This window comes from Triturus cristatus, chromosome 10 (genome assembly GCF_964204655.1).
Source record: "Triturus cristatus chromosome 10, aTriCri1.1, whole genome shotgun sequence".
NCBI lineage: Eukaryota > Metazoa > Chordata > Amphibia > Caudata > Salamandridae > Triturus > Triturus cristatus.
The window spans coordinates 638,363,302-638,388,896 of record NC_140593.1 but is presented as its reverse complement, the minus strand read 5'-3'; the positions used below and the strand labels follow the sequence as shown (position 1 = coordinate 638,388,896).

Genomic DNA, 25,595 nt, shown 5'->3' with positions numbered 1-25,595 from the left:
GCCACGTTGCTCGAAGCCGGTGATAATGTTGCAATTGAAGGCAACAATGCTAGACTCAATTGTGATCCCTCTGAGATACAGTTCACAGCGGCAGCTTCACTTCACCATGTAACTAAAAGCTTGCTGAAAGAAGACTCCTTGAGGCTAAGACCAGCTGGACCGGAGGCTTTGGACTATAAAGAAGATTATACTGATGTGGGCACATCGGCTATCGGGGATCATCATTTAGCTCAGACAGCAGAAAGGCAACAGGTCTCATAGATACAGTATTGCAGGCACAAGTAGGTAATTCTGTTCCAAGTTCTTGGGCAGGTGTCGATATAGTGGTTATTCTAAAAAAAGGTAAATCATCTATTGAACCAGGGTCTTATAGACCAATAACTCTTATGAATTCTGACGCAAAAATTTCTCTAAGGTAATGGCCCTTAGGCTTTCTAAGGTTGGTCAGCTCCACTCAGCATGGTTTTATCCCGGGGAGAGCTACCACACAGCACGTCCGCAAAGTTATCACCCTTCCCGATGCCATGGAAGTCTCAGGAGATCCCATGGCAGTCATGCTGCTGGATGCAGAAAAGGCATTTGATCGGGTCTCCTGGGACTATCTTTGGGTGGCCTTGAGGCGGTGTGGTATCGGTGAGGGATTTATTAATTCAGTTCAGGCTCAGTATAAAGCTCCTACAGCCTGACTTAGAGTCAATGGAGGTTACATGGCGCCCCTGCAAATTAAGTGTGGTACTCGTCAAGGGTGCCCTTGTTTGCCGCTATTATTCGCGCTATATATTGACCCATTAATTCGTAAACTGGAAGCAAATTACAGTATTCCTCCTATAAAGGCTCATGGTCAAGACTTTAAAATGTTGGCATACGCAGATGACGTTGCTATAGTGACCCCATTACCCGCTAGCGCTATAGCTGTTGTGGAATTAGAAGCCTTGGCATTTGGTCAGGTTTCAGGATATGCGCTAAATGGGCCTAAGACCTAGATAATTAAGAACAAGGGGGAAGTGTGTAATGATACATGAGTTGTTGACTCTGCTGTATATTTAGGGATTACTATTTTGGCAGATCTGGATAAGACTGTTGATAGAAACATCGAGCCTATAAGTTGTAAAGCCAAAAAAGACCTGGATAGAATGCACAATCTCCACCTTTCTTTAGTAGGGCGGTGCAATGTAATAAAAATGAGTCTTTTGCCCAAGTTTCTTTATCTTTTTGGGGCAATACCACTGGTATTTGACGCTAAATGGTTTTCGGCGCTGGAGCACTTAATTAATAGATTTATCTGGGCACATGGAAAAACCAGGAGGTCTCTTTGTTTTATGTCTCTATCTAGGGCCAGGGGAGGTTGGGCTGTCCCTGATTTTAAGATGTACTATTGGGCGGCAGCCCTTCAGTATATGTGTGGTCTGCTAGGGGGGAATGCGTCTGATCCGCGGGTCAAACAAGGATCTATTGATATATATTCTATACTGATTGGTTGGGAGGCAGAGAACTGCTTCCTTAAATACACTGATCCTAATTACTTTAAAAGAAGCAGATTTAAGACCTTGCTGGCTGCGTATAAAGTCTGGGCGTCATTCCGGAAAAAAAGTGGGCTTGGTAGGTTCCACGCCTATACTCGGTTAGTTAGGAACCCAACCCTCCAGGTGGAAATATTCGCAGACTCAGTAATGGTAGAATGGGGACGACGGGGAGTCCGGAAACTGGGTGATCTGATGGGTCCTAATGGAATCTTCCAGTTCTCTGATATACAGGAATGCTTACGGTATTGACAGAAATATTTTTTTTTAAGTACTTACAAGTTCGGAGCTTCTTAGTGAATAAACAGGGTGGCCCTGCTGGGTTGGATAACAATAAGATATTGGATGTTATTGAGGGTGGTATAGACTGTACTATACGAAGGTTCTATTCTGAAGTCTCTGAAATGAAAGAGGATGAGCTGGGAAAATATGGGAATAAGTGGGCAGATAAGCTTGGGGTAGATCAAGACTGTTTCCGAGACTCATTAGAGTTAGGACGACTATCTTGTATTCAGCAGGGCTACAGGCCCAGCAATATAAAACGATATACTCTTTGTATTATACACCCGCAAGGATAGCACAGTGGGGAGGAGCCACAGGCACTAGATGTCCGCGATGTGATATTCTAGATGCAGAAATAGTTCACATCTTCGAATCTTGTCCTCAGTTACAGCTTCTGCTGAGAGCTATAGAATTTTTTCTTGACAGAACTCTAGGAATTAAGATCTCTCTTACACCATCTTGGATATTACTAGGGGTAAATGGTGATAAGTAATGTCCTTTGCAATATTTCCTATTTATGGCCATGTCTGTCTTGCGTATTTGTATTGCAACAGCCAGGGCCGGACTGGGAACCAAAACCAGCCCTGACAAAGTGCTCGGCCGGCCCCCACCCGGGGGTCGGGGGAGCGGCCGAGCTCTTTGCTAGGGCCGGTTTTCGGCCGATTTTGTTACAGGGCTGATTTTGCAGCTATGCTGTAAAAACGGCCCTGTAACAAAAACGGCCCCCAGGGCTCAAAACCGGCCCACACCCGTGCAGCGCACCGGGGGATTGCCCGGTGCCCGCTATGGCCAGTCCGGCCCTGACAACAGCATGGCTAGATAAAGAACCTCCAACTTTTCAACAATGGCTTGCTAGGTTGCTTTCTGTGTATAATCTCGAGAAGGGGATTTATGCAAGGAAGGGCAAAAGGGGGAGAATACTCTGGAAACGTATCTGGGAACCTATCTTAAGCTGGAAGGAGAATTTGTAAAGTTTTAAGGTATACCTTTTTCTTTTTGGATTTCTTAGTTTATTTTCTATCTTTTTTGTCTTTAGCTCTCCCCTATTTTGCTTTCTATGATGGTTGTAATTTTTTGTGATAACTGTTTTTCTGTGTCACTATGTATATCTCAGATGTTTGTTTTATGCATAATTATTTTGGTATGTTGCTGTGCTTAAAAAGATGAAAATCCAATAAAAATATTTAATTAAAAAATTATAAAAAAGGTAACAGGTCTCGAGGGGGGGGGGGGGCGCATGAACAACAGGATACAAACAACAGCCCAACAATATCTGTTCTGCCACAGACTGAGCGGGGGTCTTTCCAAGAGCTGTAAAACCTTTAGAGGATGCATACTCGGTGCTAAGTCTATCCCCTGGGAAAAAGAAGGGCAAATCTAAAATAACCAAGAACCTGAAAAAAGACATTGAATGCTATGGTAGTCAGCAAAATCACAGCCCTGCTACTCGAACAAAGGCTGCCCTGGATGGCAGTCCCCTGCGCAAATGGGTTAAAGCTAAGGGTGATGTGAAAGCTGCAATATCACGGCTATCAAGTTCAGGTATTAGGTGCAGTTCAGGTCCTAGCCAGGGCCAACATAACTGATCCACCTATCAGCTGCAAAGCCCCGATTGCCCGGGCAATGGGTCAACATCCGGTTCTCCTGTACGCTGGGGGGGAAGTCATTGAAATGCTGCCTTCGAAGCATACACAGAGTGCTAAAGAGCCTTCACTTTCTCTAATTCTCCAGGCACTGCAGGACCAAAGATTGTAGGCCCATGCACAGACCAAGCCAGACAACCTTTTAATTAAGCAGTCTCTAGGAGCAGTGACAAGCAAGGTCGCCACACTCACAACGGACATAGCTAAACTACAACAATGGGTCGCAGAGACAGAGAAGGTCACTACTTCAGCTACAAGATCAGTGCAATACATGATGATCAACTACTCTTCCTGCAGACAAAAGTGGAAGATCTAGAAAACCGGCAACGCCTTAATAATTTAAGGCTGTTTGGGGTTCCCTAAGGAAAGGAAGGCTCTGATCCCCGAGCCTTTGTAGTCAAGTTAGTCCAAAAGGCCTTCCCTGACCTTGCAGATTGGGGCTGGGAGTTCCAGGTACAGACGGCTCACAGATTTACACTTTTTTCAAATAAGGCAAGCTCTCACTATCCTAGACCGCTACTTATCTTTTCTGGTAATATCCATTAAAGCCTGCCTGGGCCCCCCTACTAGTTGACTCTTTTTCCATCTTTTTCATATCAGACTTGTGCAAAGTTATTATGGAAGCTGTGACAGCTCATTGACCCGCTCAAAGCAAAAGGCGCACAGGTCTTTCTACAAGAGCCGGTCCGATTAAACGCTATAAAAGATGGCCACTCTCAGTTCTTATATACTGAGTAGGGTACTAAGCAAGCCTTAAGTCAATGGCAATTAGCGGCCGCCAAGAAGACATAATATCCTAGATTAAATATATGGACCCACAATATGAGATTAGGCTTCTTACACATTTTGGAACATGCTCACAGCTTTTCTATTCTTTCTTGTGCTGATGGGGGACAACTTGGGTGCTTTCAAGGGGAGTGATTCCTTTTTCACGATACGGGGCGTGCTGAGGAGATTCAGGGTGGAGAGGGGAGGTGGTCCAGGAGAATATGTCAAAAGGGGTGCTAATAAGGGGACACATAGGGTGGCAGGGAGCTGCATTAGAGAATACATGAGGGGATATAAGGTTGGCAGGTATTTCAGTGAATATGTTTAATTGAAGTGTGGGCTGGCATTTAATGACCTTGGCAATGCTATAAAATATGAATCTTTATGCGGCTAATTAGACGTATGGTCTGGAATGTATCAGGCCTAAGTAATGGAAGCAATCATCAATTAGTCTGGGAGGAACTGAAAATGTATCAGCCCCATACTGTGCTTCTTACAGAAACTGACTTGTCCTATAAACATCGTGGGCTTTCTAAGCAGCTTGGTTACCAAACCATTGTTTGCACATCCCAAAGTGCCTTGATAAGAGGGGTGGCCATATTAGGGATCAAGACATTGGAGTAAAAAGTTCTTGAGGTAGCGGCTGACTGTCTATGAAGATGGGCAATTGAACAGCTAGAGATCAATGGTACTAACTATGTGTTCTGTACAATATACAGACTGATTTCAACGATCTAGAGGTTTTTGACTTTTTAAATCTAGAGTTGTTTGAATGGCAGGGGGAATGTCTAATCATGGGGGATTTTAACTGTGTTATTAACTACGTTAATGACTCTATCAACCAAGCTACGACCCCTAGAATGGTGAAGGTTACGGCCTCAATTCTCGAACTGGGTCGGTTGCATTGTCTGAGGGATGTATGGCGGGAACTCTACCTGGCTTTCCCAGGCCACACATATAACTCTGCGCCTCACAAACATTATTCTAGAATTGATATGGCATGGGCTTCTCATGGCATACTGACAGTCAGATATGAAAGTATGCCCTGGGATTACCTCCGATAATAATCCTATTATGCTTTCTTTTTTTAGTCTCAAGCCGCTAAAAATGTGTCTCAGTCTTTCTCGTTTCCAAGCTACTCATTAGCTGATAACGAGTACTTAACATTTATACATAAAAATCTTGTAGATTTCTGAGAACATAATGTGGGGACCGCCTCCCCTTGTATAGTATGGGATGCAATGAAGGCGTACTTGAGGGGGATTACCCAGCAGTTTCTCTTGCAGCAAAATAAAGGTAGGGAACTTATGGCTAGTCAAGCTCTTTCAACAATAGAAATCCTTCATGCAGATGCAATTCGACAAAGGGCTCAAAATCAGGAGCAGTTGTATATCTTATTAATAGATAAACATCTTTCTTTGAGTAGAACTCTTAAGGAAAAAATTGCTGTGAGCTACAATAAGCAGTGTTCCCTTCAATATAAATATGGCAAACGTATTGGCCAGGTGCTGGCTTATCATCTAGCAGAAAATAGAGCTAAAAAACAAAGAATGGCTATCAAAAGGGAGAATGGTATATTATCTACTAGCTCGCAGGCTATAGTTGAACATTTCTCTTTGTTTTACCAGAAACTCTACACACAAACTCATTTGTTAGATCAGGGCGGCCTCCAGAATTACTTAAATAAGAGCAATCTTCAATTCCTGAGTAAAGAAGACTCTGCTTTACTTGATCTAGAAATCTCCTATGATGAAATCTCTGAAGCTTTGTCTATGTTACATTCTGGTAAGGCAGCTGGGGAGGATTCAATACCAGCTGAGCTTTATAAGACCTTTAAGAGTATTATAGTCCCACTTTTGAGAGAGGTTATGTAGGATATTGGGGCTAGTGGTAAGGCCCCTGAATCATGTAATATGGCAAACATTGTTTTCTTTTTAAAAAAGGATAAGCCACCAGAGGGATGTAGCTCTTATCGGCCATTATCTCTTATAAATACAGATGCCAAGATTTTTGCTAAAATCTTGGCTACCCGACTTGCACCTATGATGACTGGATTAGTACGTAGACAGCAGCATGGCTTTATTCAGGGTTGGGATACTACGGCCCATGTCAACGCCGCAACCATGGATTTTGATCTAGCTAGGAAGTCAGCAAGGCATATCGGGATGGTCTTGCTGGATGCCGAAAAGGCATTTGACCGGGTGCTTCAATGCCTTATCTGGGGTAGTAAGCACTATATAAATGCAATTACAATACAATACGAGTAAGTCCCCACAGTGGAATTGCTGAGACTTTGGAGGCCCTGTCCCCTTTCTCAAACAAACTGCAAAGGGGCCTCCCAGGTAACTACTGGTTGGGTGATTAAGTCCCATTGGCTCTTGAGGGTCATTGGGGGGCCAATAACCCCTATTGTTGCCACTGGTAATTGCCCCACAGCAGGATTGCGGAGACCTCATCGGAGGCCCGACCCATTTCTCAACCACTCTGCAAACTTGCCTCCTGGCGCATTACTTGTTGGGGTATGAGTTCCCCTTAGCTGCTTAGGGGCGCAGGGTGCCAAGAACCCCTAATGTTGCTGCAAGTAAATCGCCCACAGCAAGATTGCTGAGACCTCATTGGAGGTCGGCCCCCTTTTCAACAACTCTGCAAACGGGTCTCCTGGCACACTACTGGTTGGGGGATAAAGTCCCTTGGCTGCTGAGGGTCATTGGGGGCAAAGTACCCCTCTTGTTGTCACAAGTAAGTCCCCCACAGCGGGATTGCTGAGACCTCATTGGAGGCTCCTCCCTCTTTGTCAACTACTCTCCAAATGCTCCTTCTTGTGCACTACTGGTTGGAGGATGAAGTCTAGGTGTGAGAGTGCCAGTAAAGTCTGCTTCACTTCACCTCTGTTTTCCTACCCCCAGTGATTTGGGAAGGGAAACGAATCTGAAATTTGCTCCCGCCTGTAGGGAGAAGCATTTTTAGCTGCTCTTTGTGGCTGAGAGCAATGTCGGCTCCCGCTGGATGCGGGGAGCTGGCTGGTGCCTTAGGGCCGCCCCCATGGCCCCCAATGAGGACATGTAGGGTGCCCTGGGTGGGCATCAGGAAATCCACCCTTTATTGGCCAGGCCCCGGAGAAGGGGTCCCTAGGGCTGAAATCAGCACAAGGTGGGGGGCTGTGTGCCACCCTCCCTTACTTACAAAAGGTGCTGGACCCCTAGGGATGGGATTCCTGGGACCAAAATTGGTCCGGGTAAGAGGCTTGTGTGCCCCCTTCACCATTATTACAGTGGTGGGTCTCGGGGGATGGAGTCCACGGGGTCAAAAACAGCTCAGGGAGGGGAGTACATACCCACCTTCCCTAAAATAATGTGCCGCCCCCAGAGGATGGGGTCCCAGGGCCCAAAATTGGCCCATGGAGGGGGACATATATTCCCCACCTTAAAATGTACCAGGCCCCAGGGGATGTGGTCCTCGGGGGTGAAATCAGCCAAGGGTGGGTGGTGCATACCCCCCTGCCAGGTTGGCTGCCTTTCAGGGATGACCACAGGGCCGGGCCACAGGACAAGTCTTGTGGCCAACACCCCGCTGTGCACAGCCCAAGGCTGTGCACGGCGTGAAGTTGGCTGCATTTGGGAGGTTGACCGCAGGCCAAGCCCTGGCTCCATGTGCGCGGTGGCGGTTGGATTAACATATGGCAATTGAATACTATATTACGTTTAAGAAAACTAGAAATTCACTGAAAAAACAAAAGTCACAGGGACGTTATAGTTAGGAATTAGAATTAAAAAAACCTTAGAAGTTCACCCAAAAAATCAAGGCTTCAGATTTTACACACAAAATCCAAAGAAATTCAGCAGTTATAGTTGTACATATCTCAAGAAACTAAAACGTGTGCCCTAAGGTAAATATAAGTCACCATGCACTGTTAATTACCCCACATATCAGCCCATGACATAATTGATAATATCACTGCAACATTTGCAATCAAATTAATAATAAGAAAACTGTGCATTGCAGGAGTACGAGTTATAGTTATCTTAGGGCACTACTGTAACCTTTGGTCTTTTTAGTTAATATATATACTGTTTATCAGAGGGTGAAAGAAGGACTAAACATTGCTACAGTTTCTAGGTTATGCTGCTCACAGCACGATGTACAGAATACAGCGTGGAACATATACATAGGCCCCCTTTACTCTTCTGTAACCATGAATATTTATGGTTCCTCACCTTTTCTGGGTCATGGAGTCCAATCCAAACAGGACGGGATTTCTGATAGGCTGAAATGTGTGAGGCAATGATGCTCGCTTCAGAATCATCCATGATGGAAGCCAAGTGTGCCCCATGTCCATAGTCTTGGCACTCAAACTGTAGAGACAGAAGCACATGCTTTGAATACCTGCATCATAAACATACAGTTTTAATTCACATTACAAGTATTGTCCTAACAAGCAGACTTTAGTTTTCATCAGCATTTGACTTTCATCCCCAGAAAATCCAGGTGTTAACTAGTCACTCCTATTCCTGCCACGAGCAGAATGATTCCACCTACACTCCTCCATCTTTTTCGCCAACCAGGGACAATCTGACCCACTAGCACCAGCCATCAACTTAAAACCTACCATTAGCACATACCCTGTGTTGTGAATAAGGTAGCTTTTTCCCACAGTATTAGACATTCATTATCAGCAATCAATCATCTCCATTTCCATAACCAATGCCAGAAACTTCCATTATTATTAACTAGTCATCTCCATTAATTTTCATGATCAGCAAACATTTTCCCCCATTAACATACACATTCCCACAACCATCAAGAGACCATACATACTTCCACCACCTACAGACCTTCACTACCTTGAACACATTTAGTGTCACTATCACCACACCTACACCACCATGAGTGCAACACATGTACTACAAAATTCAGGAAACCTCCATTAGCTTTAAAACATCCATTCCCAACTTGGGTAAACTCCGATAATGAATAGTACACATCCACCTCCAGCTCCACCTCCACCTCACAAGCAACCATTAGCATACACAAATATGAATGACTAGGCGAGTGTGTGAGTGTGATTGTACAGCATGTTTAAAGAATTAAACAATGGTAGTCCATGTGAACCAGAGTCATGCATCTACCGGAAATAAATTAGCATACAATTAATCTACTTGGAAATCATAAGCATAGTGATTACACTAGATATCGGACATTACCTCTTATGGACCAACATTGGACACGTCAGAATTAAACTGTCCCGTTACAGTGGAACTAGTGTACTGAGCACATTTTCAAACCAAATGTTAGCACTGAGGTTGTTTGCTAACTTTGGGATTACAACTGAAGTCTAACATTCTACCATGGAACAAAGCTGAAAGGAGAATTGATTCAGTACCTTCTCTGGTGATGTTTTTAGTATTAACAAGGTAATAGCATTTGATTTTCTGTTGTACATGCCCTTGAGAAGTGTCTGACTGGTGGAAACACTTTGGTGGTCAAAGATAGGAAATTGGGGTTTATGTCCCCAAATCTATCAATCAGGTCCCTTTGCCTCTGATGTCCTAGGGTCATCCTATTATGAAGTCCAGTAACTGATCACTGAGTGCATTCTTTAAGTACTGGACAGTGCAGTCTGAGTGTTACTCGGGGAAGCAATGTACAGTTAGAGATTCAGAACTCAGTAATTCACACACTGAAGCTAAATAAATGAGTGACCAGCCTGTGTCTTTTGTAACTTGGAGAGAATACATTACTCTCAATGTAATGCCTCACAGACATTTAAGGGTGGGTACTCAACCATGGGAATGTGTAAATCAGAAAGAACTTATGTGATGGATGAGATACATGTGGTTTATTTTATGCAAGGGGTTTCATAGTAGAACAAACAAATTGTGTCTTCTAGTTGTGGCCTTGTTTACAGTATCTGCCATTCAATTTCAATGACACATTTAAAGTGCAAGTGGAAAAACTGAAATAGATTTTTTTTGCCATTTAGTGGTAATATAGTCTTTATTCAAAAGCTCTCATTCAACTTCTCATCACATCAGTGTGTGGATAGAGTGCATTGATTGCAGTACAATCAGGCCAGATGCGGCAACTGTGTGGTAGGGGAAAAACTTGAGAGCTTCCTCCACCAACAGCCATAGTGGATGATATCAGGAGAAGGGCGGAGCGGCTTTTGTGCTGGAAGGGGAAGCTCACTATGGTGACACCACACTGGGAGGGAGAGATCCGGTTTAGAGAGATTCAGTGCCATCAATGTTGGGATCTTCTGAGAATTTCAGTAGTGGGGGGTGTCTAGAGGGATGGGGGGATGATTCCCTTCTCAGATCTGCAGGCAGACTATGAACTGTCAGGTGTACAATATCTTAGATTCCTGCAGGTGCGATATTACTGTAGGAAACATGAAGCTCTTTTTGTGGATCTGCCGGAGAAGTTGCCTCTGAATTTCTGGGTGCTTGCCTCCCCCCTACATGTGCATGCCATCTCACTGGTATACAACACGATGTTGGCCCATAGCCTGCCCCCACTGGATGCACTTAGAGGTAGGTGGGAATGGAATTTGGGGAGGCTAAAACATGATGCATGGGGCGAAGCCTGCTGCTACCCTCAAGAGGTGGCAATAGCGGTGGGCTTCCGCCTAGTGCAGTTATAATTGCTGCTTAGGGCGTATTTCACTTGGAAGAACCTACATAAAATGGGACAGGTGAGTCTGATTTCTGCCTGAGGGGATGTAGCCAGAGCGGTACCTTGTCGCATACTGTCTGGGAGATTCTGGGAGAGAGTGAGAGTGCCAATCTCAGAGGTGACAGAGGTGCAGCTCCAACTCATGCCTCAACCGATTACCCTGGGCATTTGGGGAGAGCAAACTTTGGAGAGATGCATGCTGCTCTTCTGTAATGTGGCCCTAGCTGTTGCACAACAGGAAATTGTCTTAGGATAGGGGAGTCCCATCCCACTTAAACTGCTGGGGGAAACAGCCCAGTCCACCAGGGGTCCTTGAGGTGTGATAGCCCCCCTTGTTAATGTACAGGACACACATGCCGGAATCAGATCACGGGGAAGGGTTCCTGGTGACCTATACAGTTGCAGAATGATGGATGCCGTCTGTCTGGTCCAAGTTCGGGTTAGGGAGTGTTTTTTTACTTGTTGGTTGTATTGGACTAGTTGTGAGTGACTAATAAATGAAATGTACAACTGTTCTCCAAGGTGTGATAACAGTGTATGATCTGATACTTGTTAAACCGGCCCAAAAAAGAGTTTAAAAAACAAATTCATGTAAGACTTCTTCCCAGCAGACAATCACTCTAGGCCAACTCCAGAGTGTATGTATGCATGTACCTTTGTCTGATGCATCTTAGGGGGTGCGAGTATGGCACTGTTCGCATATTAAACAGTTTCCTCCTGTTGTAGTATATTCACTGAAGAATATTAAACAGCATAAAATCACAATCAGGCTTTGATTGCTCCCTCCCTGGGGTGCAGCCGCCACTTCCCAATCCATGTCCTGGAAGACTCCTAGATCGATCTACCAATGTTTTCAGAAACTCCGTAAATTATCCAGGGTGTTGTTGAGTATAGTGCGGTAGAGTTGGACACTGGCTTTTGTGTGATTGCTCATCGCAACAACCAGCTTTCAAGTGGGGTACATTCAAGGATATACCTCCTTTGTATCCCTTCCGCACGGAGGGTGTGTGTCCGCTGAAGGTAATTCAATCTTCGGTAGGCACCAATTGGTATTCTTGTTGAAGTGTGACAAATGATCTCCCTCACTAGTATGTCTCCCAGGTTTCTATCCCTACCCATTTCCAGAGTTGAAATCCTGTGAGCTTTCAAACTTATTTTAATAATGTCCCCTTCCATAATGGTGTTCCCAATGTGATTTTCCCTAGCTACCCCAGGGCTATGGTAGTGTTGTCCCATGCTTTCAGGGTCGCCCAGGTCAGAATGGGTAGACATCTTCTGTCTTTTCTCCTGCACATGTAATGTATATGTGTGGCCTTTCTCATCTCAGCCCTCTAATCTGGTTGCGTCTCACTGTGCAGGGTGAATACACATTTGTTAATGACTTGGAGATGTGTGGCTCTATAGTATGCCTTGGTATCCTGCATGCAAGACCTACCTTAGAGATTGCACAAAGCTATCTTGGGGGTACCCCATCACAAAGCAGTGTGTGCAGTGTTTTGTCTATAGTCAAAGTACATTGCATGGATTAGGAAAGGGGTGATTTGTAGAACATTTAACAGTTTAGGTAGAGTGATCATTTAAAAAATAGAAGCTCTCTCCTTTCAGAAATTCATCCGGAATCCAATCCAGGTTTAGCTTCAGGAATTGGTCAGCTTTCATTGTCCTCTCAGTTCCCAGATACTTAACACCTGTTCATGATACTCAGAAGCCCCCGTCAGCCCACTGTGATTCCCAAAGTCCCCCATCTGATAATGTACAGATTTCTCTGAGTTGATGCGGCAGCCCACGTATGATTCAAAGCTTTGAAAAACCGTGAGAACCAATGGGATCGACATCTCTGAATTGGTGAGATAAATCAAGGTATCATCTGCCTAAAGCAAATCTTTTCCGATTCATTGAACACAATATATAATCTCTGAGCCTCACCCAGCACGCCAATGGTACCATGCACATAACAAATAACAGGGCCCCACCCTTTTTAATATGAATATCTTCTCTTTTTTGATTTCTCTTGAAAAAACATGATTTTAGCATTAAATGGTGCCTCTATTGCTACACATAAATAGTGGTTGTGCAGTTGTAATATTCACGAAAACTGCAGTGTTATTTGCTGCAGACCAGCTTTTTTCTTTTTTTTGCACATTTATCCACAAATCTGGGTGTGTCCCAGCATCATTTCCCTGGGGTCAGGCACCTGCACCACTCAGAGATCCCACCTGCATGATGTGGAATTTTTTTCCCACAGGGAGAACATCGCACATTGTGTTTACATATTCTCTGAAAAAATCAAAGGTTACAGGGACATTATAGTTAGGAAGTCAAGTCCCAGGATGGCAGCCAACCCTTCCTGGTTGAAGTGTTGGCAACCAATCAGAGCTCTTCAGATCTCTGCACGAGCTTGTTATTATTCATGAAGTAGCCACGATCATAGATATACAAATTGGGATTTCCTTTCATTTCTCACAAACTACTGAACGGATTTACACCAAATAACTGAAAGTGTGATCTGCATAACCAAATCTACCTTTCTGCCAAATTCTGTGTAATTCCGTCCAGTGGTCTGGGCTATAGTCACGTTCAAAGCTCCTATGGGAATTAAAATGGGAAACAGACCTTTTTTTTACCCCCCCCCCCCCCCTTTTTTGGGCTCTCTCTTAATGTATTGCCTGGAGAGACAGGGCCGTTGCCTCTGCCCAGGACATCAGCTCCCGGGTCAGCAACCAGAGGGAGCGCACCCGGCAACCACCCTGATGGTTGATGTAACCCCTCACCACTTGGTTGTATATCCAAACCAAGACGTGCTGACCCTGGAGAGAGGGAGCAAACTCCCGGCAGGCCAGCAGGACGGCCTTCAACTCGCAGAAGTTGGAGGAGCACCGAGACTGAAGATGGTCCCAACATCCCTGAACCAACCAAGACCCCAAGGTTGCCCTCCAGCCGAGGTGACTGGCACCGGTCGTGAGCATCCGGGACGGGGAGACCAGGAAAGGAAGACCCTCGGAGAGGTGGGACTCCACCAACCACCAGCCCAGGTCAGACCGAACTGCGTGGACACCAGGACCATGATCTCGTAGTCCCCTTAGCAGGGATCCCAGAGAGACAGAAGGTGATTGACCAACGGGTACAGGTGGAGGCGAGCCCAGGGGAGAACATTGATGGTGGCTGACATCAACCGCTGAATCCGCAACCATAGATACACAGGAGCGAAATCCTGACCCAGGAGAGCACCCAGATACCGCCACAAGATGTCCCGGCGTTCCCGGGGCAAGAACACCTTCCCCTGGTGCATGTCCAACCGACCCCCAATGAAGACCAAGTCCTGGGTGGGCGACAGGTGGGACTTTCTGAGGTTGATCAGGAAGCCATAGGCGGAGAGAACCTCGCAGACCCTCCTGACCTGCAGCCTCTGATTGGAAAATGAAGAGGCAGAAATTAGCCAGTCATCCAGATATGGAAACACCCGGATCCCCACCCGGTGAAGAATACCCACCAAGGGGGCCAGGATCTTGGTGAACAACCTCGGGGCAGATGATAAACCAAAAGGAAGTACCTGGAACTGGTAGTGGCTGTCCCCCACGCAGAACCGGAGGAAACGCTGAGAGGCCGGATGGAGAGGCACATGGAGGTATGCATCCAGCAGGTCCAGAGAAGCAACCACCTCCCCCTGGACCAGAAGAGACAGAATCTCCTGCAGAGAAAGCATCTTGAACTTAGTGTGGGGAATGAAAGAATTCACCCGCTTCAAGTCCAAGTCCAGCCGAAAATGCCCAGACACCTTCCTTACCAGGAACAGGATGGAATAGACACCACATCCCCTCTGCGACGGTGGCTCCGGCCGGATGGCCCCCTTGCCAAGTAGATCCTGGACGCCGGCCAGCAAGGCCACCTGTTTGACCGGAGAGGAAGGCAGCGGGGTAGCGAGGAAAGCGTCTGGATTAGGGAAGCTGAAGGACAGACCTTCCCTCACAATACGTAGAGCCCAAAGATCCGAGACAGAGGATTCCCACGTCGAGATGAAGTGGCGAAGGCGTCCGCCCACCGGGACACCATTGGGCATTGTCAGAAGCTAGTCAGGATTTGGGAGTGAGCGTGGAAGCAGCATGCTGAGACCGGGATTTGGAAAAGAAAGGGGTGCCCCGGCTGCGACCCCTACCTCGAAAGGGCCCACTGCCCCTAGCCGCAGACGAGGTGGAACATGCCCTCTTGGGGCCATAAAAGCGGCCCTTGAAAGATTTGATGGGAGCCAGCAGCTTCCGGACCTCAGCTGACTTCTTAACCATGTCCTCCAAAGGTGACCCGAACAGTTTTGACCCCGAGAAGGGAATCTTCATCAGCAGTCCCTTTCGGGCAGCCTCCGCCTTCCAGTGGCGCAACCAGAGTTGACGTTGGGCCTGAATCACGCGCCATCAGCCGCAGCACCCAAAGTGTCAAATGAAATGTCTCAACAGCAGTCGAGTCTGCTGCTTCATCAGAGCCAGGGTCCGAACCACATCAGCCCCCTGGTCCAGCAGCTGCGCCAAGGATTGGAAATCTTTCAACAAGGACTGCACTGTGTATGACAGGTATGACGAGGCCCGGATGGAAAAATTGCCTGCCGAGTACGCACGCTTGGCAGCGGCCTCCACCCCCCTGTCAACTGGATCCGAAGGTGAGGCATCCTCGGAGATGATGGAGCCCTGCAAGGCCAGCCCCGCCTTAAGAGAGTCCACCTTCACTGATGGAGGGAAATCCTTGGCAAAGTGCTGTATGGTGTAACGTTTTGCCAGGTACATTGGGAAGGCCTGTTTATCCACCACCAACCATTCACCCTTGATCACCTTCTTAACGGAGGAATGAAGAGGAAGTGACTTGGGCTCCTTGCGCTGGTACTGCAAGAAGAAGTCCTCCGAGAGCTCCTCCGCTGCTGGAGCCGGAAAAGCCAAGTTCTCCTTGATGTGCTGGAGCACATCATGCAGTTCCTGACCCTGGACATAGCGCCCCCGGAGGACCTCCTCTTCCCCCTCTGCATCAGACACCAGAGTGGGGTCCATGCAAGGAAATTTTGGGGAAGAAGGACCCTGCCGCCATCGCGCTGAGCCAAGGCAGCCGACATTGCTGCCTGGATCATCTCCTGGATGAACTGGAAGAACAGAGCCTCAGCAGGAGCCTGGGAGCTGTAACCAGCCCCCACCGGGGCATCCCCCTGCTCCATGGTCACAAAAAGCAGGACACAGGCACAAAGACAGCACAACACGGGGAACAACAATGAGAGAATGCGCCCACCGAGTCGGAGCCTGAATAAATAGCTCAAACAGGGCGAAAAACCACAGCTGGTGCAGCCCAGCGGGACCGGGAGCACCTGGTCGCGCGGGAAGATGCACCCGCCCCGCCCCAGGTGGACAGGCCAGACCCCGAGGCCAATAGACATACGATCACCAGAACTGCAAGGACACCCGCCGGAGAGGCCATAAGAGGGCACTCCGCGGCGGGCGCCAGCCATGACCAAGGACCCGACTCCTTCTAAGCCGAACTGGCGGGCGGCGTGGAACCAAGCGAGGCTGGAAAAATGGACCGACCCGACGATTCCAGGGTGCCATGCAAACGAGTGGGGGCGCGGTCACATGCACAGATCGCCGCCCCCACCACGCCAGATCAAGTCCTGGCAGTCACCGGGACGCTTCTCCCCAGCGCAAAAAACTGGAGACTCGAGGAGAAGCTGCCCCCAGATCCTGCAGAGACCAAGCCGACACGGCCGGGGAAATGAAGGAAAAAAAAGAAAAAAAAGGGGGCCGTACAACAAGCCCCAGGCTAGCCCAGCCGCCCCTCCTGTAGACCCGTGGCCCGCTAAGGCAGAGCCTGACCGTCCCTGTAATGAAACCGGGGGAAGGAAGGGGGGGTATAGTCCCAGGGTCCACTAGAGCAGGACCGCCAATCAGAGACCCACGGACCTGCTACAGCAGGAACTATCCATTGACCTGACGGCGCATCTGGAGAGCAATCGTGCGCAGAACAAAAAAAACAGGCTGAAGGGTTGGGCTGGCCCGCCTCTTATAGAGGTCAAGGGTGAAATGGGTCAGTCATATTGGGAAGGGATGGAAGGCATGGGAGGCTAACTTTTTGCTTTGGAGGGTTCTGGTGTGGAGCTGAAGCTCACTTTGTTAGTCATGCGCGATAAAGACTTACGAGGAGGTAATGAGGAAGTCTCTCCCTACTTGGTGCCTCTGTTTTGGGCTTCCCTGGAAGGGAACTTGAAGTCCCACCCTTCTTTCCTGCTGACACTGAAAGGCAGGCTGTTTCCTGATCAATCTGGAAGGAATAAACACAATGGTAAGAACAGCCTGAACGTAGTACCAGAACTGGGCCTGTGGAAACCACAAACGATGCCTGAAAATAGTATGGGATACAAAACATAATGTATTATTTCAGGAATTTCTCACTGGCCGATTTCCAGGCAATGCCCGGCAAAGTACTGGAGAAAGGCGCCAAGAATCATGTGGGAAGCACTATGGACCTGCAACCAAATAGGAGCTTGCCCTTGCTGTTGTGAAGAGAAGTACTGAACTAGAAGGAAGCGGAGCCATCGAGATACCGGCACATCTACCTGGAAGTGACAGGAGCTACAGACTTACACCACTGAGAACAACTACGGTATGAGCTCTGTGGAGAAGAAACTGTGCTGCTAAAGATTGTGCGGAGCCTGTGCTCCCCATTGCCCCTGACTGCCTTATATGGGATGTGAGCATGGTTGGCCCTGCTAGAATTAATTCTAGGATTGCCAGCATGGCTACAAGCATCATGTAATGCAATACTGTGCTGGTAGTTACTCAGTGCAATGGCAACGCCTATGCTTAGGAGCCCACGCTGTCCTGAAGGACTTTGAGAACCTGTGGTTTCTCCCACTAGGTCCCAAAATCTCACTGCACTTAGAAACCAAAACCACAGTTTATATTTTCCAGATGCTATGGGGCATATTTACGAGCCCCTTCCACCACCGTAGTGTCACTTTTTGGGACGCTCCGGCAGGGCAAACCACCAAATCATATTTATGAAGCCATGCAAAGCCACTTTGCGTGGCTTTGAATGGCCTCATAGATATGAAGTAAGGCAAGGCAGATGAAATCACTGTGTACCTTACTCTGCGCTAGGGAGACATTCCATGGGCGTTGTGTGGTGGGTGTTCCCATGCAACAACCAGGGATTTTGATGCTTCCACAGTTTAACAAGACCACTGAAACCTGGAGATGAGCCAAAACCTTACACCTTCCTGGGGGAGGCGCAGCGAGTAGAAATAACGACTAGTGCAGCGACCATTGAAGGGTGGCGCTGTCCAAGCTTCAGTCGCCGATGGACAAGGGGAGACTGGGAGCTCCCAATTCCAAACACTATTATTTGGTGGTGCAATTGCAATGGGTGAGTCGCTGGTTTGCGTTGAAACACTAACACTGCATCTACCTGGTCCCCCTGGCACCTGGAGTGCCTTTTGTGACTTTTCCATCCGGAGCAGAGTGCGCCCCCCTCAGAGCAGCCCACTGCTGTTTAGGTCTAGCCTAGTGTTATGAGCCGTCCCGTGGGTACGTTGTCAGGACCGATCGGCGGCGTTTCCGATGAAGAACTACATTGCCCAGAGGTCTGTGCGGCGCATCTGGGAAGTGCTTACGCATTTCCTGCACGCGATGACGTTTCCGGCGTCGCGCGCAGCTGAAGAAGGGAGCAAACGCGCAAGGCTGTGCCGGATATTCCTAACGGTTCCTGAGGTGCAGCAAGGCCAGGCGAGAGGCGGTCGTGGTTGGGTAAGGGTGCTTACGCACCGTGAAGTTCGCTCTTGGGATTCTAACGTAGTATTTGGTACAGGGGGATCCCTTTGTTTCTTGTTCGTGCACGGGCTTCATGCACGCGATCTGACACAGTATTGGAAATTACTAAGCTGTCACACCAGGCTGAGTGCGAGTAGGGATACGAAATCTACTTGTGTGCAGCGAGTGTGAGTGAGAGAGAGAGAGAGAATTCACGCCATGAAGGAAACGGCTATAAGACTATTGTATATACTAAGACCCGCTAAGCTCAGAGAAATAAAGGGTTTGGAGGCGGAAACAAACTCTGTTACATGGTGGAGCACTGAGTGCCGAAGCCGGGGTGCGAACCGGCAACTAAAGTGCATTGACATCCGTGGGCGAAGCCGTGTTGAGAAACGGTGGAGGTCATGGAATAACAGAGTGTGAATTAAGAAAGGCTTACATGGATGTATTACTTCTTTTGGTAAATTCGGCAGGTTCATTGTTGGGGAATGTAAACTATGGGAATTACCTAATCTGCAGCAAACCCCTGAACCACAGCACTGTTCATGACATTCTATGAAATTCCTGGTTATTTTCTTTTACAGGTACTAGAGCATCCTCCAGGCATTTCCCATGTTACATATGTACTGTATAGAATGCGCATAGATACCGTGTATAACAGTGTGCTTCACTTTTTGCAGGTCTCCCTCCCCGCTGTCCCCATCCTTTCCTTCCCTCACTTGATCCGCTCTATCTCTTGTGCTATTATAGCCATCAGAGAGGAAACGATCAAGGGGTGGAACCCATTGAGCAACGAACCAATCCTGAAGAGGTCCACGGATCCAACTCGAAGCTATCAGAGCTGACAGAATATCCGGCCTGACATATTTTCAATTCCAGGTTGGTTCGGGGCACAATGGCCACCCTAGAAGACGTTATAGCAGCCTTACAAATAGTACAAACTGAGGTAGCGGCCTCCAGAGCAGAAACAGCGGCGTTACAGGAGCGCATAGAACGTTTGTAGCGTAATCCGTTTGATGCAGTAGGGAACAGAACTAATGGTGGAGGTGCATGGGGAGGGGGCCCGTCCTCAATGCAACCCACTCCTGTTACAGTGGAAATCCCCACGCCCATTCCCTTAGCCGCCCCAGAAAGATTCCATGGGGACGAAAAGAAGGTACAGGTATTTATAACGCAAATCATGCTTCATTTCACGTGTCGTCCCAAGGTATTTAGCACCAACCAGGCTAGAGTAGCCTTTCTAATCTCCTATTTGGCAGGGGACGCAGCGCAATGGGCGGTTCCCTTAGTACGGAAAGATGATCCCTTTTTATACGATTGGGACGGGTTTCGGGAGGAATTTGAGCGCGTTTTTGACCAACGAACCCATTCCTATTCAGTGGATAGGGAATTATTAGAATTAAAACAAGGGAACCGGGAGTTATTGGTATATGTGAACGCGTTTCAGCGATTAGTGGCAGAAACACAGTGGCCCGAGGATAAACAAGCCGCCATCTTTCACCATGGTCTTAGGGATGAGTTGAAGGACGTAATAGCCCAAATAGACCCTCAACCCCGATCCTGCACCGATCTCATTAACCTAGCTAGACACTTGGATCATCGTCTCTCGGAACGAAGGGGGGACAGAAAGAAATATGACCGTCCTTTTTTGAGGAGCGATAAACCACGCTTACCGGGGGTGGTATCTGGTCCAGTAACGGAACCTATGGAAATAGGGTCAGTGAGAGCGGCCCTTACACAGGAAGAAAGGGAACAGAGGAGAAAGCAAGGCTTATGTATGTATTGTGGGAAGAAAGGGCACTACGTAAAGGACTACTTGGCTAAACCCAAAGCTAGAGAAGGAGGGTATGCGCGGGCTACTTCGCAGATCGTACCAAAGGCGGAAAACTAATAGACCCAGGGATTGGGGGAGGAAATGCCAAGGGCCAGTATGAAATTCCTTCAGTGATAGGCGAGAAAAAACATTTTTTTGTGAGTCTGCATTTACGTCTCAAAGGAAAAAAGGTAGAAGTAACTGCCCTTTTGGATTCTGGTGCAACAGGCATCTTTATGGATGAAGACGTAGTGCGGAACTTAGAGATACCAAAGGTAGCTAAAGAACATTTGGAAACCGTCCTGACCGTAGACGGTAGGAATCTGGTTTCAGGACCCATAGGATTTAGTACCCCCTCCCTTGAGGTCAGCTGTGGGGAAACCCATATCGAATGGTTAACCTTCAATATCATTAAGACGCCCTTGTATGGGGTGATCCTGGGATTACCATGGTTAATGAAACATAACCCTACCATAAATTGGGCAGATCACATCATAGTCTCTGATTCCCCGTTCTGTGACCACCGCTGTCTTACGGAACAAAAACCTGTAGAAAGACCACTGGCCAAGGGGTACATGATAGCCACAGCGGCAGAAAAGGATGTGGTGTTACCTGAAATATACGGAGACTATGTAGATGTCTTTAATGAAAGACAGGCGAACCTGCTTCCTCCGCATCGCCCATATGATTGTCAGATAGATCTGGTTCCGGGGGCGGTGGTGCCATGTGGGAGGATTTATGCTCTGTCAGAAAAGGAAAATGAGCATTTGCGAGGCTATCTGGAGGAATACCAAAAGAATGGGTTTATTAGGCCATCCAAATCCCCAGCAGCGTCACCCCTTTTTTTATACCAAAGGCAAATGGAGAGCTAAGAACGTGTATTGACTTTCGCGCCTTAAATAAGGTAACCATCAAGAATAGCTACCCGCTTCCACTGATATCGGTCCTGCTGGACCAGGTAAAGAAGGCCGTAGTCTACACCAAACTCGATCTCCGGGGTGCTTACCACCTCGTTCGTATGAGAAGGGGAGACGAATGGAAGACGGCTTTTCGCACCAGATACGGCTTGTTTGAGTATCAAGTAATGCCGTTCGGACTTTGCAATGCGCCTGCCGCATTTCAGTACTTTCTGAATGAAGTGTTGCGGGAGTATTTAGACAGGTTCGCAATAGTTTACATAGATGACATTCTAATATACTCAGAAGACGTCAACCAGCATACACAACATGTAGGAAAGGTATTAGAGGCATTGAGAGCCAATGCTTTATACTGTAAACTCAGTAAATGTGAGTTTCACGTAGACCAGGTTGAATTCCTGGGGGTGATGTTGTCAGCACACGGACAAACCATGGCAGAAAGAAAGATCAAGGCAGTGCAGAATTGGCCTACCCCTACAAATGTCAAGGATGTACAATCCTTTCTAGGATTTGCCAACTTTTACAGACGGTTTATCTTCCACTTTTCTGATATAGTGGCCCCGATCACTCAGCTACTCCGTAAAAAGGTCAAATTCACCTGGACTCCAGAAGCCCAAAAGGCGTTTGTACAGCTTCGAGAGGCATTTACAACGGCCCCCGTTCTGGCACACCCAGATCCTGAAAGGCCATACTTGGTAGAAGCCGATGCCTCCGAAGTGGCAATCGGTGCGGTGTTATCTCAGAGAGATCCCCAGAACAGTCTTTTGCATCCCATTGCTTTCATGTCCAGAAAACTAAGTGGATCAGAAATCAATTACACCATAGCGGAAAAAGAGCTGCTCGCCATACGGGACGCCTTCAAAGAATGGCGGCATTATTTAATGGGGGCCAGACATGCTACCACAGTGTATTCCAATCACCGGAATTTGCAATATATGACCTCAGCTCGCCTCCTCTCCCCCCGACAACTCAGGTGGATGCTGTTCTTCGAGGAATTTCGGTTCGTGCTCACCTACAGACCCGGATGTGCGAACAAAAAGGCGGATGCCCTCTCAAGACAAGAAAGCACACCCGCACCTACGGAACCAATAGCACGATCCATTATACAGCCAGAACAAGCGATCTGCGTGGTGAAATCCGAGCAATTCCTCACTAAGGTAATGACCGAGATGAAGAGGCCAAGATGGAAAAGATGGTTATTGGACCACCCGGATTGGAAGGTCTGAGAAGGCCTCCCTATGAAAGGGAAACAGTTATTCGTACCTACCCCGAGCTTAAGACAAGAAGCTCTACAATGGTGTCATGCTTCTCCCACCTCGGGACACAACGGAAGAGAAAAGACACAAGAAAGACTCCTATGACAATTCTGGTGGCCATCAATGGCCAGCGATGTGAACTCACTGATACAGACATGCCTCGTATGTATGCAAACCAAACCCGATCGTGGTAAACCCTACGGGCTGCTTCGACCGCTACCAACCCCTGATACGCCTTGGGAACACATATCGTTGGACTTCATCGTGGGATTGCCGAAAGATCGAGGATGTACCACAATCCTGGTGGTGATCGATAGTTTAACAAAGATGGGCCACTTTATCGCATGCCCTCGGCTACCCACTGCTGGTCAAGTAGCCCAAATATTGCTCACGCATATAGTCCGACTGCATGGCCTTCCAAAGACGATAGTCACCGACAGAGGCACCCAATTCACATCGCAGTTCTGGAGAGTGTGGTGTTCCGGATTGCGTATTGATTCAAACATGTCTACTAGCTTCCATCCCCAGACGGATGGACAGACGGAGAGGCTAAACCAAACCCTGAAACAATATTTAAGATCCTACGTACACGGTTCTACCGAAGCTTGGGTTGAATGGTTATGGCTCGCCGAAATAGCCTACAATAGTGCACAACATAGCACCACTAAATATGCCCCGTTTTTTGTCACCTACGGCTTCCACCCAAGGTTCCTACCCTTTATCCTGCCCAGAGAAGCAAAAAAGGTACCAGAAGTACAAACTAGGGTCAAAAGGATCCAAAGAATCCTGAAAGACACCCAAAGCAACGTTCAGAACGCAAAAACCGCGTACAAAAGACAAGTCGATAAACACCGAAGACCAGAACCATTGTACAAAGAAGGTGAGGTGGTATGGTTATCCACCAGAAACATACGCTTTCGGCGCTACAGTATCTTCAACCCTCGCTACATAGGTCCTTTTAAGATCCTTAAAATAATCAACCCGGTAGCAGTGAAACTAGCATTACCAAATCACATGCGTATTCATCCGGTTTTCCACGTCTCTTTGTTGAAGCCATCTCACACCCCCGTACCCCGACACCCAAAACCCATCTTGATAAACAACGAACCGGAATATGAAGTACGAGCAGTGGTGGACTCCAAGAAGAGAGGGAGGAAGGTGTGGTACTTGATATCCTGGAAAGGATACGGCCCGGAGGAAGACTCCTGGGAACCCGCGGAAGCAGTCCACGCTCCGTGACTCGTGTGAAAGTTTCATTTGCTGCATCCGGATAAGCCAAAACCCTGACAACGTCCCTCGGGGGAGGGATATACTGTTATGAGCCGTCCCGTGGGTACGTTGTCAGGACCGATCGGCGGCGTTTCCGATGAAGAACTACATTGCCCAGAGGTCTGTGCGGCGCATCTGGGAAGTGCTTACGCATTTCCTGCACGCGATGACGTTTCCGGCGTCGCGCGCTGCTGAAGAAGGGAGCAAACGCGCAAGGCTTTGCCGGATATTCCTAACGGTTCCTGAGGTGCAGCAAGGCCAGGCGAGAGGCGGTCGTGGTTGGGTAAGGGTGCTCACGCACCGTGAAGTTCGCTCTTGGGATTCTAACATAGTATTTGGTACAGGGGGATCCCTTTGTTTCTTGTTCGTGCACAGGCTTCATGCACGCGATCTGACACAGTATTGGAAATTACTAAGCTGTCACACCAGGCTGAGTGCGAGTAGGGATACGAAATCTACTTGTGTGCAGCGAGTGTGAGTGAGAGAGAGAGAGAGAATTCATGCCGTGAAGGAAACGGCTATAAGACTATTGTATATACTGAGACCCGCTAAGCTCAGAGAAATAAAGGGTTTGGAGGCGGAAACAAACTCTGTTACATGGTGGAGCACTGAGTGCCGAAGCCGGGGTGCGAACCGGCAACTAAAGTGCATTGACATCCGTGGGCGAAGCCGTGTTGAGAAACGGTGGAGGTCCTGGAATAACAGAGTGTGAATTAAGAAAGGCTTACATGGATGTATTACTTCTTTTGGTAAATTCGGCAGGTTCATTGTTGGGGAATGTAAACTATGGGAATTACCTAATCTGCAGCAAACCCCTGAACCACAGCACTGTTCATGACATTCTATGAAATTCCTGGTTATTTTCTTTTACAGGTACTAGAGCATCCTCCAGGCATTTCCCATGTTACATATGTACTGTATAGAATGCGCATAGATACCGTGTATAACAGTGTGCTTCACTTTTTGCAGGTCTCCCTCCCCGCTGTCCCCATCCTTTCCTTCCCTCACTTGATCCGCTCTATCTCTTGTGCTATTATAGCTATCAGAGAGGAAACGATCAAGGGGTGGAACCCATTGAGCAACGAACCAATCCTGAAGAGGTCCACGGATCCAACTCGAAGCTATCAGAGCTGACACCTAGTGGTGCAGCGCATGCGCTGCTCGCTTTGCGAGGCATGCAGTATACACTATAGGTGCGGGAAGTCCCACCCACACCCCCGCCCACTTTTTCATTGGCTTGTGGCTTTGTCCTTTCTAAATGCTGCCTAAATTCTGCCTTCTGATTGGTTTAAGCGCTGCTAGTCCCGCCTTATGACGGCCATGTCTCCTTCCACGGCTATTGTATCCTTTACTGCTTGTTTGCTGAGCACTACTTTGTCCCCATGCCACTCCTCCCACTATCCGAGCCTTCTGTCCCGCCCCCTCCCCCACATCTCTGCTTGTGACTGTGTGTTATCATTGCGGGCTTGTGTTCACGCCATTTAAACTTGCCCGAGATCACCGCCGCGGCCCCAAGCTAAGCGATACTCCAATCACCCTTGCGATCACTGCCGCCAGCGCAGGAGCCTCGGGAACCCTGTGCGCTGCACCACTGACATCAGGGAATTGCCGCGCTGGGATTGGTGCCCACACGCAGGTTGCTCGGCAACAAGGGGCTCGTCCCGGAGAGGAGCTGCGGTG

At 47.9% G+C, this 25,595-nt stretch overlaps 1 protein-coding gene across 1 annotated transcript in view; it reads right to left on the bottom strand.

The window, feature by feature from the left end:
- LOC146789829 (regenerating islet-derived protein 4-like) overlaps window positions 1-25,595 on the bottom strand; it is a 181,587-nt gene that overhangs the window by 88,774 nt on the left and 67,218 nt on the right. The window contains exon 4 of the mRNA XM_085632188.1: window positions 8,428-8,565. Within this exon, the coding sequence (XP_085488314.1) occupies window positions 8,428-8,565 (138 nt within the window). The remainder of the gene's footprint in view (window positions 1-8,427; window positions 8,566-25,595) is intronic.